The 14,278-nt window shown below is 42.0% G+C and overlaps 1 protein-coding gene across 1 annotated transcript in view; it reads left to right on the forward strand.

The window, feature by feature from the left end:
• The window catches only part of Invs (inversin), a 139,528-nt gene that overhangs the window by 75,186 nt on the left and 50,064 nt on the right, over window positions 1-14,278 (forward strand). Inside the window, exon 4 of the mRNA XM_032904362.1 lies at window positions 12,866-13,039. Coding sequence (XP_032760253.1) covers window positions 12,866-13,039 — 174 coding nt within the window. The remainder of the gene's footprint in view (window positions 1-12,865; window positions 13,040-14,278) is intronic.

The following is a 14,278-nucleotide window of genomic DNA, read 5'->3' on the forward strand; positions in this document are numbered from 1 at the left end:
GCACATAACAAGAGGTTTGGTATACATATCCTGTAGATGTTCTGAAGTCAACATAAAAAAACCCAGTCATCCAATCAGTAGTGAATGGACCAATAAACTGAACTGACAGCTCTCAGAAGAAGTGCAAATGGAGGGTTGAGTGATGGCTCATTGGATAAGAGATCAAACTGTTCTCATGGAAGACCAGGGTTTGTTTCCCAGCATCTGCTGCTGGCAGCTCTCAACTGTCTGTAGTTGCAGGGATCCAATACCCTCTTCTGGCCTCTGTTGCCGATTGCACTCGCGCGCGTGCGCGCACACACACACACACACACACACACACACACACACACACACACACACACACACAGAGAGAGAGAGAGAGAGAGAGATGTATATACTTATTTAAAAATAAAATCTGTAAATATATACCTATATAAGTGGCCAATAAATTCTTGAAAAATGTTCAGCGTCTTTATCCATTAGAGGAATGCAAATTAAAACTGCTTTCAAACTTCATTTCACCTCGGTCAGAATGACTATCATCAAAAATCAAAGCAAGCCAGTAATAACAAAATGCTAGTGGGATATGAGAAAAAAAAGTAGCCTTTATGAATATGACTATGGATATGAATCCATTATAAAAATCTGTATAGCAGTCTCTCAAAAACCTCAAAATGGAGGCTATAGAGATGGTTCAACAATTAAAGGATGCTTGGTGCTTTTCTAGAGGACCACGGTTTAGTTCCCAGGCTCCATGTCAGGTGGCTCACAACTGCCTGTAGCTCTGACCAGACTTCACAGGCACATACACACTTGTGGCATACGTACACATACCCATGGATAAATAATAAAGTAATTCTTTTTAAAAACTGAAAATGGAGATACCATATGGCCCAGCTATACCTGGGTATGTATCCAGATGACTCTAGACGCTCCCTACAGAGACAGTTGTATATTCCTATCTGTTGCTGGTTAGTCACAATAGCCAGGAAGTGGAATCAGCCCAGACGTCCTCAACAGGTGAGTGGCTAAAGGTAATACGGTTCATACACACATAAATAGAAAGGAGCAGGGAGGGGACAATATATGGCATGAAAGTAGAAAGGGGATCATGAGAGAAGTGATCTCGAGAGCGGTGGGAAATACAGGGGGTAACAGAAGGCAAATGCTTCATGTTTTCTCTCATTCATAAAATCTTGATTTAAAATTATGAGAGATGTGGGAGAGAGAGTGTATGGTATGGAAGTAGAAGGGGGCTCATGAGAGGAGAAGCACAGGGTGTAACAGAAGGCATGGAATAAGGAAGCCAGCCGAGGCTGCATGGGAGAAGACAGGCTCTAGCTGCAGATGGAGGGGAGGAAAGCTAGGCCTGGGAAGGGGAAGGAACGAGAACAAAGTATAACAACACACTTTGTATAAAATGTCGTCATAAGCTAACTGTAAAACTAACTTTAAAAGGCCACGCCATCTTAAAGAACCACCCTAAATAAATGAGAGAATAGCACAAGCAGAATAGAATTGCCCTCATGAAAATAATCATCACGCCTTTTGCACTTTTTTTAAGCACTTTTGCATTTTTTTTATTTTTTGTTAGTTTCCTATAGATAAATTCCTGTCTGCTGAGAAGACTTGATAATCTAAATAAAATATACTATCATAATCCCAAAAGACACAGGAAAATCCTGCTGTTGGGTAAGAAGTCTTGGAATAAAGAGTCTTTCCATAGTTTCTTCATAGAGAAGAAAAGCATTTTTTTTTTTGCAGTAACATTTTTTTTTCTTATACTGTTTGACGATGTGGCACTTGATAGCTCTGTCTATTCCTATGGAAACCAAGTTAGTAGATGGAGCCAAGGCTTGGAGGAGGCACTGGGGAGAAATATTAGCAGAGTTCAGCCATGGAGCAGCTAAAGATGTTGCTTTCCCTTCAGTCAAATCCTCTTTGAAAGCCAGAATGTGCTTCAATCCGGAGAGATGTTCTTGGCTGATGTATGGTCTGGCTGCTCTGCCAGATGGATGAGCATCTTAAACTTGGAAAATAGCAAATAAAGCTCAGAGGCTGCCTTTGAAGCATCCTTCTTAGCCTTTGCTTAGAATTGTCAAGGAACTTTTTAAACTGTTTCCAAAGATTTGCTCAGTATGGCAGGCTAGCAACACACTCACTGTCACAGGCAATTAAAAAGCTTTGTCACAAAGCACAGTATTGAAATTGACCACCAGAAGTTTAAGGAAGGAGAGACTCTGTCTGCCACTGGGAAAAAACAATGCAGACTCAATTTCGTTTCTAGAGCCCAGTAAATTCATATTCTTCAGTAATTTGATTTTTATAACTATTTGCTTTGCTGTCCTATAAAAATTCACTCTACCGACTAAAAATCCAAAATACAAGCAGACACTTAAATCATATGAGACAGGAAGATAGTCCAAAGACAGAAGCATTTATAGTCTCTGTTTTGTATGCGGGTAGTAATCTCCTGGTCTAGGTTAAAAACATATTGGCTTTCATTACACAGAACCATTTATGTATACACAGAAAGTATGTTTTTATTTCAAGTAGGATGTAATGGTTCATAGCTCCAGTTTATGTGCTTTCATTTAAAAATAATAATTGAATGCTATAAATGCTAGACAAATGGGTTTTGCGTTCCTTATCATGTCATTCTAGAATCTATTTAATCATAACGTTAACGTCTTACCCAGTGCTCTGTACTATGATAATACTGAATTGTCAGACAGGTCTCAGATTTGATTTTGCCCATATGCAAGCTAAGAAGTTGGTCTGTTAATATTGCGTGGATGCTTAAAATAAACATTAGACTCCAGAGCGTAGACAAAGGGCTTATTACTCACCGCACAGTACAGAGCCTGAGCTGGAGCGCCAGATGGATGCTGTGCACACTGCGCTTCCGTCACAGCTAAACAGCACTGAGCTCTGGGCTCTCCAGGATGAAGGCACAGGCTCGTCCCCCAGCATGACCCTGGGAAGTCGCCTAAGTAAGGAATGTCAACACTACTGTGACTGACAGCATCCTAGACTAAGTCAACTCTGAATAGGTCCCATAGGAGACAGTAGGTCGTACTCCAAACATCTAGAATGTAGTATCCAAGGCCAGTTTACCCCTGGTCAATACCTACACAGGGGAACTTAATGTTGAACCTTGGTATCACAGCTCCCCAAGCCAACGGAGGACTCTGCCCTGGCCTATGTACAAACACAGAAGAGGTACCGGTCAGTGTCACAGGCAGTTGCAGCTTCGGTTGTCACACATGACGCACTCTAAGGCTTCTCATGCTCACATGCTCTCAGGGAGCATATGGATATGTGACCATGAGATTAAAATAAGGTTGCGCCTGTCCCTGTACTTCTTGCCTGTAATTGGATCCATGTTTGGGTATTGGATGACATCAGTCATAGCGAAGAATCAGAACTAAACATTAATAGAAATGCTTCTTTGTTCATGGGTGGCCGTGGCAAACACTGCAGTAGGTCAGCCTCATCTCCACCTCTCTGTGATTCATGTGCAAGCCATCTTCATTTTGTTAGAATCCAGTACGAGATCCGAAAGACAGAGTACCAGTTGTTCTGTTCCTGCATCTTACAAAGTCTGAGCTTCTTTCCCAAGTCCTGAAGTGTTTGCCTTCCCTCTTCAGTCACAAAACTCGGGAGTCCTATCCCTTTCTAAAAATACTGTATCCTCGTATGTTTAAGAGCCACAGTGAGGCAGCTCTTTCAAGTTATCCCTTGACTGCCACACCTGTGCTGTAGCAAGCCAGAAGACATCTTGAAAAAGCTGTTTTTCTTCTCCAAGTTGGGTTTCTTCTCCCATCATGTGGGTTCTAGGGATTGAACTCAGGTCCTCAGGCTTGAAAGCAAGTGCTTTTAACCCACTGAGCCACCCCAGCAGCCCATGAGTCTCACCTTGACAGCTATACCTTCACCTTTCTAATCACCCCTACACATACCTTCTATCCAGAAAGATGCATGAACATGGAACAAGTTTACAGAGATAATTTAGGCCACTGTTGGAGGATCAGTGGGCAAGGTACTCAATTCTGTGGTCATTGTGGATTTATTTTTTTTTTTATCTAGAACCATATCACTTGGACAAATTAATCCAGATTAGTGAACCAGATTACATTTTGAATTGCTAATCCCTGTTTTGTCCAAGATATCACTGAAGGATTTGTCAGTCAGAGCCAGCCTGAAATGGCTTTGGGGGAGAAGAAAAGCTTCTTGATTGGTAATGGACAGAATGGAGCAACTGTTTTGTTTTTTAAAAATAGGTATATTATAATGCCAATATATCACCTCCCACATGAAAGGAACTCTCTAGGGAGGACACATTCAGTAGCCAAATTGCCTCATTTGGATTGTAGACCAGGAGCTTCTAAGAGATAAATCTAGAAGTAGTTTTTTGGTTTTTTTTTTTAAACTGATTTTCAAGTGTCACGGCTCTCAGTGATTCCAGATAGCTGAGGATGGTGTGGAAAAGGAAGTGTCAATAAAATGGCCCCTTAACTATTGGTCCATTGCTGGGTGGCCTTCCTGACAATGGTACACCGTGGTCACACCATAGATGGCCTCAAAACTCAAAAACATGAAACAGTTTAGAATCAACGACTTCTTATGGTTGGAGTAGAACAAGTGACTGAAACTGTTCATATTGTGACCTGAAATGGTTCTACGGGGACAAGATGGAAGATGGGTCCAAGAGCAAGTTTCAGATGTCCTGCCAAGAATCAGGAGGTGCAGTGTTCCATTAACTCGGCTTTCTGAACCGTAAGAGAAGCAGGCCTACTTGAAAGAGACTGGTTCAAGTGCCATATACAGTGGTGTCTTTTACATAAAAACATACATTTTACTTTGTGTCTAGTCTACAAGGATAGATCCATCCCCATATCGAGTACAATGTTAGATCCAAATGGAAGAAGACTAATGACCAAGGTAATCTAACCTTGTTCATCAGGTTGCTCCCTGCTGTTCTTATCAGAGAACAGGCCCTTACTGGACAGCGACACAAACGATACACACACTATCTGATTGGCAGCCATGATGTGTTCCCATGGTTTGCAGCAGCAGAGGGAAGAGTATTTAACCTACCATCTGTAGTCTTCCTCGTGGAGCTCTTATCAGTACAGTGTTGACCACAGGCCAAGGACTAGAGAGAGTATGGCCAGACCTTACTGCTGAAGTGAAAGTGACAGTTTCCTCTCAGCCTACTGGGCTGAACAGCCTCTGTAACCAGTGAGCGTTTCAGAGTTTCCCATGTGGTTAGGCAGTTACTGCCTCTCTCCATGGATAACATCAAGTCATCATTGAAATAGGCCAAAGCCACAGCCTTGCCTCAGACAGTGGCCATCAGTTATGTCCAGAATTTATCCTCATTGTCAGACAAGCCGGCTGCCACAGAGTTGGTCTTCACTGCCCAATAGGCTGGATGCTGTCAGGCAGCTTTGCATTAACTTCCAAGCAGTTGCTCACGTGTGTCTCAACCAAATGACCAGCCAGTGCTTCCATCTAAAATGCTGTACCTAACAAGCTCCTCCTTCCTCTCACCACTAACCTCTGCTCTGGACTGCAGCTTAGCAGCCATGAGCACATGCCACTGTGCGTCATTATTCCAGTGCCCTGCGTCTGCCTGCTCCGAGAGGAGGAGGAACAAGTGCAAGGCCCTGTCTGGGCAGCTGGCCTTACTCCTGCATCCTACCCTTCAGATTTATTAACAGATAGGCTAGTGGAGTCCGTCTCTATCCTCTCACTCACTACTTGGACTTAACGTGAGGGAGTTGTCTCCTTCCTGATCCTAAGGAGCTCGAAGGGCTCGTTCCTTGTTTTTCTGAGCTAAATCCCCAACCCCCTTTCCTTGTTTTTCAAACGATATCAGCATTTTAAACTCTTTCACTGCCTTCTGTTCTGGGGTTTATTTCCACCCTTCTTATAAGGTAACATGTTCACTGCGGACACTGTGAGGAGACACAAGACTCCCGTCAGCAATGAAAAGGAGTTCTGCGGATACCATAGCAAGTAGTATGCTCACCTGCTTGTCTGTATCCGTTCCCCTTGTTCCCAAGTATCAGATGCAGAGGACACTTGCGAGCACAGCACGTGGTGGAGTTGGAGTGACGTTTAAGGAATGTTGTACTTTGAGACTCTGCAACTTTTAGTAAACAACAAGCAAGCCGATTGCCTGTCTCAGCGGTGATATTACCTTATTTTTTAAGGCTGCTCACGGCAAGCTCAACTCTGAGAAGTGATTCCAGCAAACCAGGGTCAAAGTTTTGCATCTAACCCCACAGGATACCCAAGACAAGGGCATCCACTCTCCCAACATGATTGTGATACTTCCAAATCCCATTTGCATCTGCAACCATTATAGGAAAGTTTCACTGATTACTGAAAATTGTGACCTATATACTTCCTAGGGATAGTGTTTCTTTTTAAAATTTAATATGGCAAATGCCTTGAATATTTATAAATATGTAATTATATAGATATCATTATAACAAATGTTTCTATTATTTCCATTTCAACATAAAACAATATATTTTTATCTAATGTGGTTAGCATTTAGAATGAAATGTGACAGAATGCCTTCTCTACATTTATATTTGCTATTATAAATATAGTTATAATATTTCCAGGGCAAAATTATATGCAAACCTATAAATGGACCAAAATATGATGAACATTTGTGTATGTCAGTGAACAACTGTTTTCTCCCCAAGTTCAATGGTGAGGAGTGCTGGGACCATGCCAAAAAAACCCAAATTCATAGGTCAATGGGAGGAGATTTGTAGGTCCTGTTTTTGGGACAGAACTTCTGCCTCTTTGGTGTCTCCAAGTCAAAGTCAAAGGCACTGAAGCTGCCTTGCTTCAGCTGAGGAGAAGGCAAATGGCCTAGGTATTCAGTGGCCGGATAAAGAGAACATGGTAGCCTCATGGACGGATGTATGAGTGAGAAGGTAATGATAGAAACGCTTACTGCAACCACATGGAAGTCACAAAGAGTATGGTTTTAGCCACATCTTGCTCAAGAAAAGACTCCTTTTTCCCAATGAGTGATTACAAGGCTTTTGGGTTTGTTTGTTTGTTTGTTTGTTTGTTTGTTTTGAGAAATACACTTAGAGGTTCAGGGTGTCCTCAGATTGCTCTACAGCTCTAGAGAATGCTGCTTAGAGAACTGACAAAAACAAAGCCAACCTCAGGACCAGAAAGCTGCCATTAGCAGAGTGACTGTCCCTAAGGACAGGAGACAAGGCTCCAAGAGAATGCTGTCGGGTGGATTCATAGACTAGATGAGGAGCTATGTCAAAGCAAACCGAAGGGTAAGTGGAGGGAAAGATAAAAGCTGTAACAAAGAAGCCTCCCTTAAAATTGACTTGAGAGCTAAGAACTGTACATGGATTAGATTACATGCCTGTAATCCCAGCACTTGGGAAGCCGAGACATCAGGATAACCGCACATGTGAGGCCAACCAGGACTAAACAGCACAGACTCTGTCTCAATAGTAATAGCTATAATGATAGCAATAATCTACTTATAAAAACATACCAAAAGATAGGAAGAAACTGAACATTGAAGAAAAGTTAATACCATTTGGTCCACAACTGAAATCGAGAACTGTTCCTTCATACTTTAGTTGCCTACGGTTCAGTAGGGAGGACCAGGGCCAGGAGCCCTTCCCTGATTCATGATTAGCTACTGGCAGGCTCCTGCCGCCTACCACAGCTACTATGAGATTGTTCACACTAACTGTGTCACGTATGAAGATAGTATTTCCCAGCCGTTCCTCCTGTCTTCTGGCTCTTATATTTTTCCTGCTCTCCCTTCTCCAATATTCTCTGGGCCTTAAATAGGTTCTATACATGTCCCGTCTAGGGCTAAGTACTCAAACACCATTTATTTTAAACATCTTGAACTCCCATGAGTCTCTGCATTCATCAGAATTCACTGCAAAGAAAAGCTTCTGTGGCTAAGGTTGAGAATATTGCTTGCCTGAAGGTACACACATTAATATTTAGCCTTCAATTTGGTACCATGATATTTCCAAACCAGTGGTTACACGGATGATCCTGGTTAAATCATTAGGTCACAAAACAAAATGGTATGAATGTGGGAAGGAGACAGTGGGGAGGAGTGAGGATTGACAGAGAGATGAGAGGAGAGAGAGTAAACAGAATGTATTAAATATATATGTGAAATTGTCAAAGAACAAACTGAATCAATAAAAAGGAATAAATAAAAAATAAAGTGCAAGGGGAGATAATACCATTCTGAATATTAGCTCATTACTAACAAAAGATCCTAAGGAAAACAAAAAGGTGAGTATCCAGAATCTGTACAAATATTCCAGGAAGAAAGACAAATAGCTGAGTTTCCAAATTAGCAAACGGCACGACAAGGCCATCAACAAAAGAAGAAACAAATAGCTAACAACATGGTCCACCTCCGCTGGGGAAGGGCAGATTAAGCTTATGATAAAATAGCACTGCATACCAATTAGATTGGCCAACGTCAACACCTTGACAAAACCAAGTAGGACAAGAGAAACAAGAATTCTCATGTTTCTGTTGGGAATGCAAATTGGAACTGCTTTTGAGAGAGCCCAGAAATTCTTGTACACTTACCAGAAGATATGTACAAAACAATTCATTATAGCACCGATTGTGAACAGTGAGAAATGTGTTAAGTATTTCTCTAGAGGAAATAAATACACATTCTCATAACAGAATGCTTCTCTAGTGAAGAGATAATGAACCAGAGTATGGTGGTTTGAATAAAAATAGCCCCATAGGCCCATAGAGAGTGGCGTTATTAGGAGATGTGACCTTGTTAGAGGTATGGTCTTGTTGGTGGAAGTATGTCACTGGGGGAGAGCTTTGAAGTTTCAAATGCTCAAGCCAGGTCCACTGTCACTCCCTTTCTGCTGCCTACCGATTCAGACATAGAATTCTCTGCCTCTCAAGCACCATGTCTGTCCGCATGCCACCATGCTTCCTGCCTTGATGATAGTGGACTGAACCTGACCATAAGACAGCCCCAATTAAACATTTCTGTATAATAGGTGCCATGGTTGTGGTGCAAAACACAAAAAAATCAATTAAATGGAGAAACTCCCAAGTCATTGTGGGAGCTTCTAAAGAGGGAAAAAAGAAGTTGAGCACACAAAGAGAACATTACATGTAATTGTTATGTTTGATTCTGTGTGTGCATGAGGTGTGTGTATGTACATGTACACATTTGTGTTTATGCATAGGTAGTACACAGGTGTACACACGTATGCAGGGGCCCAAAGTCAATCAGGTCTTCCTCAATCACTTTCCCATCTAGGTTTTTGAGACAGAGTCTCTCACTAGGCTAGGAGGAGCTCACTGGTTTACTCATCTAGAGCCAACAAGCCTGGGAATCCACCTGCCTCCACCTCCCAGTGCTGAGATTACAGAAGCACGTCTTCATATTCAGCTTGGTTTGTGGGTATTGACTCAAGTTCTCATACCTGCAGGTCACTTTATCAACCGAATCATCTTCCCAATCCCTGTTATGTTTTATTATTTCAAAGTAAAAATTTAAATGCAAATATCAAAGTAATTCACTCAAAATCTTCATACCTTATTACTCCGATTAAATCACTGTATGCATGCGTCTAAATCAGCAGTAGTTTCCACACACTCACGCATATATATACACATATGTGTGTACACAAATTCATACCCACACACATACCACATACACATATCATATAGTTTTAAAATCAATCAAATAGTTTTAAAATAAATGGATTTCCCCCTTCTCTACTGGAAATTAAACACTGTTCTTGTGTGATCATGCTACCACTGAGCCACACATCAAGCCCTTTTCATTTCGGTTCTGAAAACTCTGTCCCTTCTGCTTATTTGTAGAGATTGAGTCTGCATATAATTGTGTAAAATTAAGTTTTATTCACCTGTCGTAATTGTCATCTCTGAGGCTCACTGCCTCCACCTGCTAACCTCTGCTTGTCCTGGAAGCTTCTAGCCTCCATACAATCTAACCTAGGCATAGAATGTTTCCAGTCTCTGAGACTTACAAATGAATAATCTCACCCTTTCTAGTTCTTTCTAAGCTCTGGCTGGATGGCTCAACTCTCCTGTTTTGATGCAAACTCCTCTCCAAGCTGACTGATTCAATCTGGCTTCTCTCTTGGCCTCTGACTGCATTGCTCTGCTTGACCCCAAACTAACTCTACCAATCTGTTCTAAGTTGGCTCCTTATCATCTCTGGCAAATTCTGTCTTCACCTGTGTCTGGCTTGTTCCCTCTCTACAACCTGTGTCTCTATAACCATCCTCCTCCTTCTCCCTCTCTGTGCTTCTCTACTCTCCCTCTCAACTCTACTGCACTGCTCTCCACTAACTCTACTCTATTCGTATACTGTACACTCTTTTGCCTGTACTGTCTCTCCCTTAAGTAGCTTCCCTTTCCTCTCTCTTCTCGTGAGAGGTGGGCATATCCTCCTGTTTTGATGCAAACTCCTCTCCAAGCTAACTGATTCAATCTGGCTTCTCTCTTGGCCTCTGGCTGCATTGTTCTGCTTGACCCCAAACTAACTCTACCAATCTACAATACCATCTCATAAATGCTTGCTGGGGCTGGAGAGATGGCTTGGTGCTTAAGAACCTGTCTGCTCTGCCAGAGGTCCTGAGTTCAATTTCCAGCAACCACATGGTGGGTTACAATCATCCATATTGAGATCCAACGCCCTCTTCTGACCTGCAGGTTTACACACAGGCATAAATCTGTATGATATATACATAATAAATAAATATTTAAAAAATAAATGCTTGCTTATGAGACCCAGGAGTTTGACATTGGCCCAAGTGAATTACATTGTGTCTCGGCCCAGCCATCATACATAATACCTGATAGTGTCCAGACCTAAAGAAGCTCATCTGTTCATATAGCTGTCTCCTCCCCAGAGCAGCAGTCAAATTTCTGTTGGCCTTGAGTTGTAAACTGTGGGTAGATCATAGACATGACCTTCAGTGTAAGAAAATCAGACAAGCCTTTATCTCTATCATTCTATCTGTATTCTTGGTTCTCTTCTTACCCACTGACTGCACTATAGATGGCGATGACCAAGCCTCTCTCCCTGCCACCCCTTATGACCAGCTCTTCTTCCATCCACCTACCATCTTCATCGTCTTGCTGGCCAGGCTAGTCTTGGTGAGATCCGGGTCTGATGAGAAGCCCAGTCTCTGGGGAACCTCGTAGTCCTAGGAAACATTTGCTAGGCACCCACTTGGTGTGTTGTTCAATTATGTTTCAGATACTGTGTGCCTCCTTTCACACGGTAAGAATCCTGGGCGTTGTTGCCTCTGCTTTACAGGTAGACATTTTCCACCACACTTTATTGTAGCACCAAGATGAAATCCATATCAAAAGCTCTGTCCTAATCGCCTGCTTCATAACCAGGCGTAACAAATGTTTGTTGACTGAATGGAGGAGCGCTTATTACTGGTATATAGCATGTGGTTAGGAAAGTCTGAGAGCCAAGAATAACAGGAAACATGATATGCCAGGCACCTCGTCTGCCTAGTGGTCACCACTGCCAACTGTGTGACTTTCCTTCTCTCTATTTTCTGATTCCACAACCAAAATGACTGTCTGGTTGAATATCTCTAAAAGGTCATAATGAATTATTCTGTAATATTTGAAATGTTATGCTCAGAAAGGTCAAACCTTATTTTTTTTGGTATGAAGTGTCATACAGATTTTTTTTTTTTTCTAATAGAGCACTTATTTCTTCCTTCCAAGGAAAGGTGGCAGGAAATTTAGAGCAGGGCGCCCTCTTGAGGAAACTTATAACAGGGCGCTCTCTCAAGGAAGCTTAGAGCGGGGCGCCCTCTTGAGGAAACTTATAGCAGGGCGCTCTCTCAAGGAAGCTTAGAGCGGGGCGCCCTCTTGAGGAAACTTATAACAGGGCGCTCTCTCAAGGAAGCTTAGAGCGGGGCGCCCTCTTGAGGAAACTTTCCTGTCTTTCTTCTCAGAGCTGACAGTAAAATTGAAGCCAGACGAGGCTTGTGCACTGTTAGAAAAGCTAATGAAACTTTTAAAAGCAAGAAGAACCAAGTATCAGTTACATGAGAATTCAGACTCTTCACTTATCTGATCTCAAATAACAACTGTAAATCGGAATACTTAAGTGAAAACAAAAGTGCATTCGTCCATCCCTTCATGCTCAGCCCATCACAGAATCTATTTACACATGGAGCACTTAGTCTGCATTAGGAACTACACCGGGGACAGGAGCCCTGCTCCCACAGACAGACAGTGGTAAGTGGCCGTGGAGCAGTCATAGAAAGAGCATGTTACAGTAATGAATGTACCGTATTTTGACAGCCAATAAAGACCCTACATATTGGTGATAGAGGACAGTAACTTAAAAGATACACCATAAAAAACATAAAATGGACCAACTTAACCCCCAAATGTGGCTGCTGGTTAATTTTATGATAAATTAAAGGAGAAAAGCTGAGTACAAAATGGTGTACATCGAAGCATTTTCTGTAATAAATATTTATGATTGAAAGCTTTTGTGTCTGCATATCCAGTAGTAATAGACTAACATTCTAAACACCTAGCAATAATAGTCTGGCTAAATAAAACATGTTACATAACCAAATAATGTGGGGCAGCCACTGTGTAAGTTATGTGTGTTCAAAAGCGATCACGAGAAACGGAAACATAAAGCAATCACTGTCCATTTTTCCTTTTATTAACTTTCCTGCATGGTGTACTCTGAAGGTGGTTCAAATCCACCTTCATTTAAAACATTTAAAATGCATTTACTCGCCGGCCACAAAGTAAATTCTCCTCTTCCTCTCCTTTTCCTCTCTTCTTCTAGGGAAATTACCGCTTTATGAAGCTCTTGCTCACTCGCAGAGCGAACTGGATGCAGAAGGACCTAGAAGAGATGACGCCTCTGCACCTGAGCACCCGGCACAGCAGCCCCAAGTGTCTAGCGCTCCTGCTGAAGTTTATGGCGCCCGGGGAGGTGGATACACAGGACAAAAACAAGGTAATGCACAGTCACAGTCAAGGACAAATGGAAGAAGAACGTTCTGTGAAGCCTTGGGAAGGAAGGTGAGCATTGCCACCGTCCCTGTGGGAGCATTGCCACCGTCCCTGTAGGAGGAGCAACTCCATGTATTCAGACATCCCAGCAAGCATTTCCACAGCAAAATAAATAGAAAAGTAAAAGAGATGTAAAAAATATAAGTACAAACCACTAAGCTCATATTGTATTTGTGTAAATATACCCTGCATAACCATAACTAGGAAAAAGGAGGAAGTAAAGACAATGTGTTTATTAAAGGTGGTTATAATCAGTTAATGATTGTTATTAAGTAGTGATTTTTTTCTGTGACTTCGGTCATTAATAAAAATGAAAATGGGTTAGGGCTAAAGAGCCGGCTCGGCAGTTGCAGAGGGCAGCGTCCTGTTCCAAGCGCTCCCACTAGGCAGCTCCCAGGGGTCGGTAATGAAGCTCCCAGAGGTCCAGACTCTCCTCTGACCTCCTGGAGTTCACCAAGCACACGAAGTAAACAAAAATAAAATGAATCTTGTAGGAAATAATGCATTAATAATGACTTCATAATAAATAAATACCTGGAAGTGTACTTTGAATGCATACCACGGATGTTAGTCTTTCAACTTTAGGACAGATGAGCTTAGTCCTGTCAGTAACTGTCCAATTCTAGACTGCGCTGCTGAATCACTGAGTGTCTAGTGCGTGTCTGAGCATCTCATGTTTTCCCCTAGTGACTGTCTGTGAGAGGCATGTTCATGGCAGTGGCAAACGTAGTTTTCAAATAACTTTACTGCATCCAGAATTACCACTTTAAACTTTTATTTCAAATAAAATACAGATTTAATTTTAAAAGTATCGATTAGTAGCTAGATTTAGCTATTAGTATGCGAACTTGTTCTTAAGTTTAAATTTGATAAGCTAAAGGGTTCTAGATCCATGGGTTGCCTGTAGCATACTTTCCTTCCGGTTAACATCAAAATTTAAATCTTTCTGTGAAATTCTAAGATTCTAATTCGAATCTTAGTGATAGCCAGGGGTGTAACATCAGGAGCGTGAGTACCTGGCTGGCGATTATTCCTAAGTCATCTTTCCTCTCCCTGTTATTTGGTCAGCCTCTGGAGTCACATGACTCTCAGGGCACCCACACACTGCTGACTTCTGTCACATGCAAATTAAGGGGTCCTTGTCTCCCAGAGAGTCTCTCAAACGTGCCTGTCACAGGAGGTG

Source organism: Rattus rattus, chromosome 1, assembly GCF_011064425.1.
Source record: "Rattus rattus isolate New Zealand chromosome 1, Rrattus_CSIRO_v1, whole genome shotgun sequence".
NCBI lineage: Eukaryota > Metazoa > Chordata > Mammalia > Rodentia > Muridae > Rattus > Rattus rattus.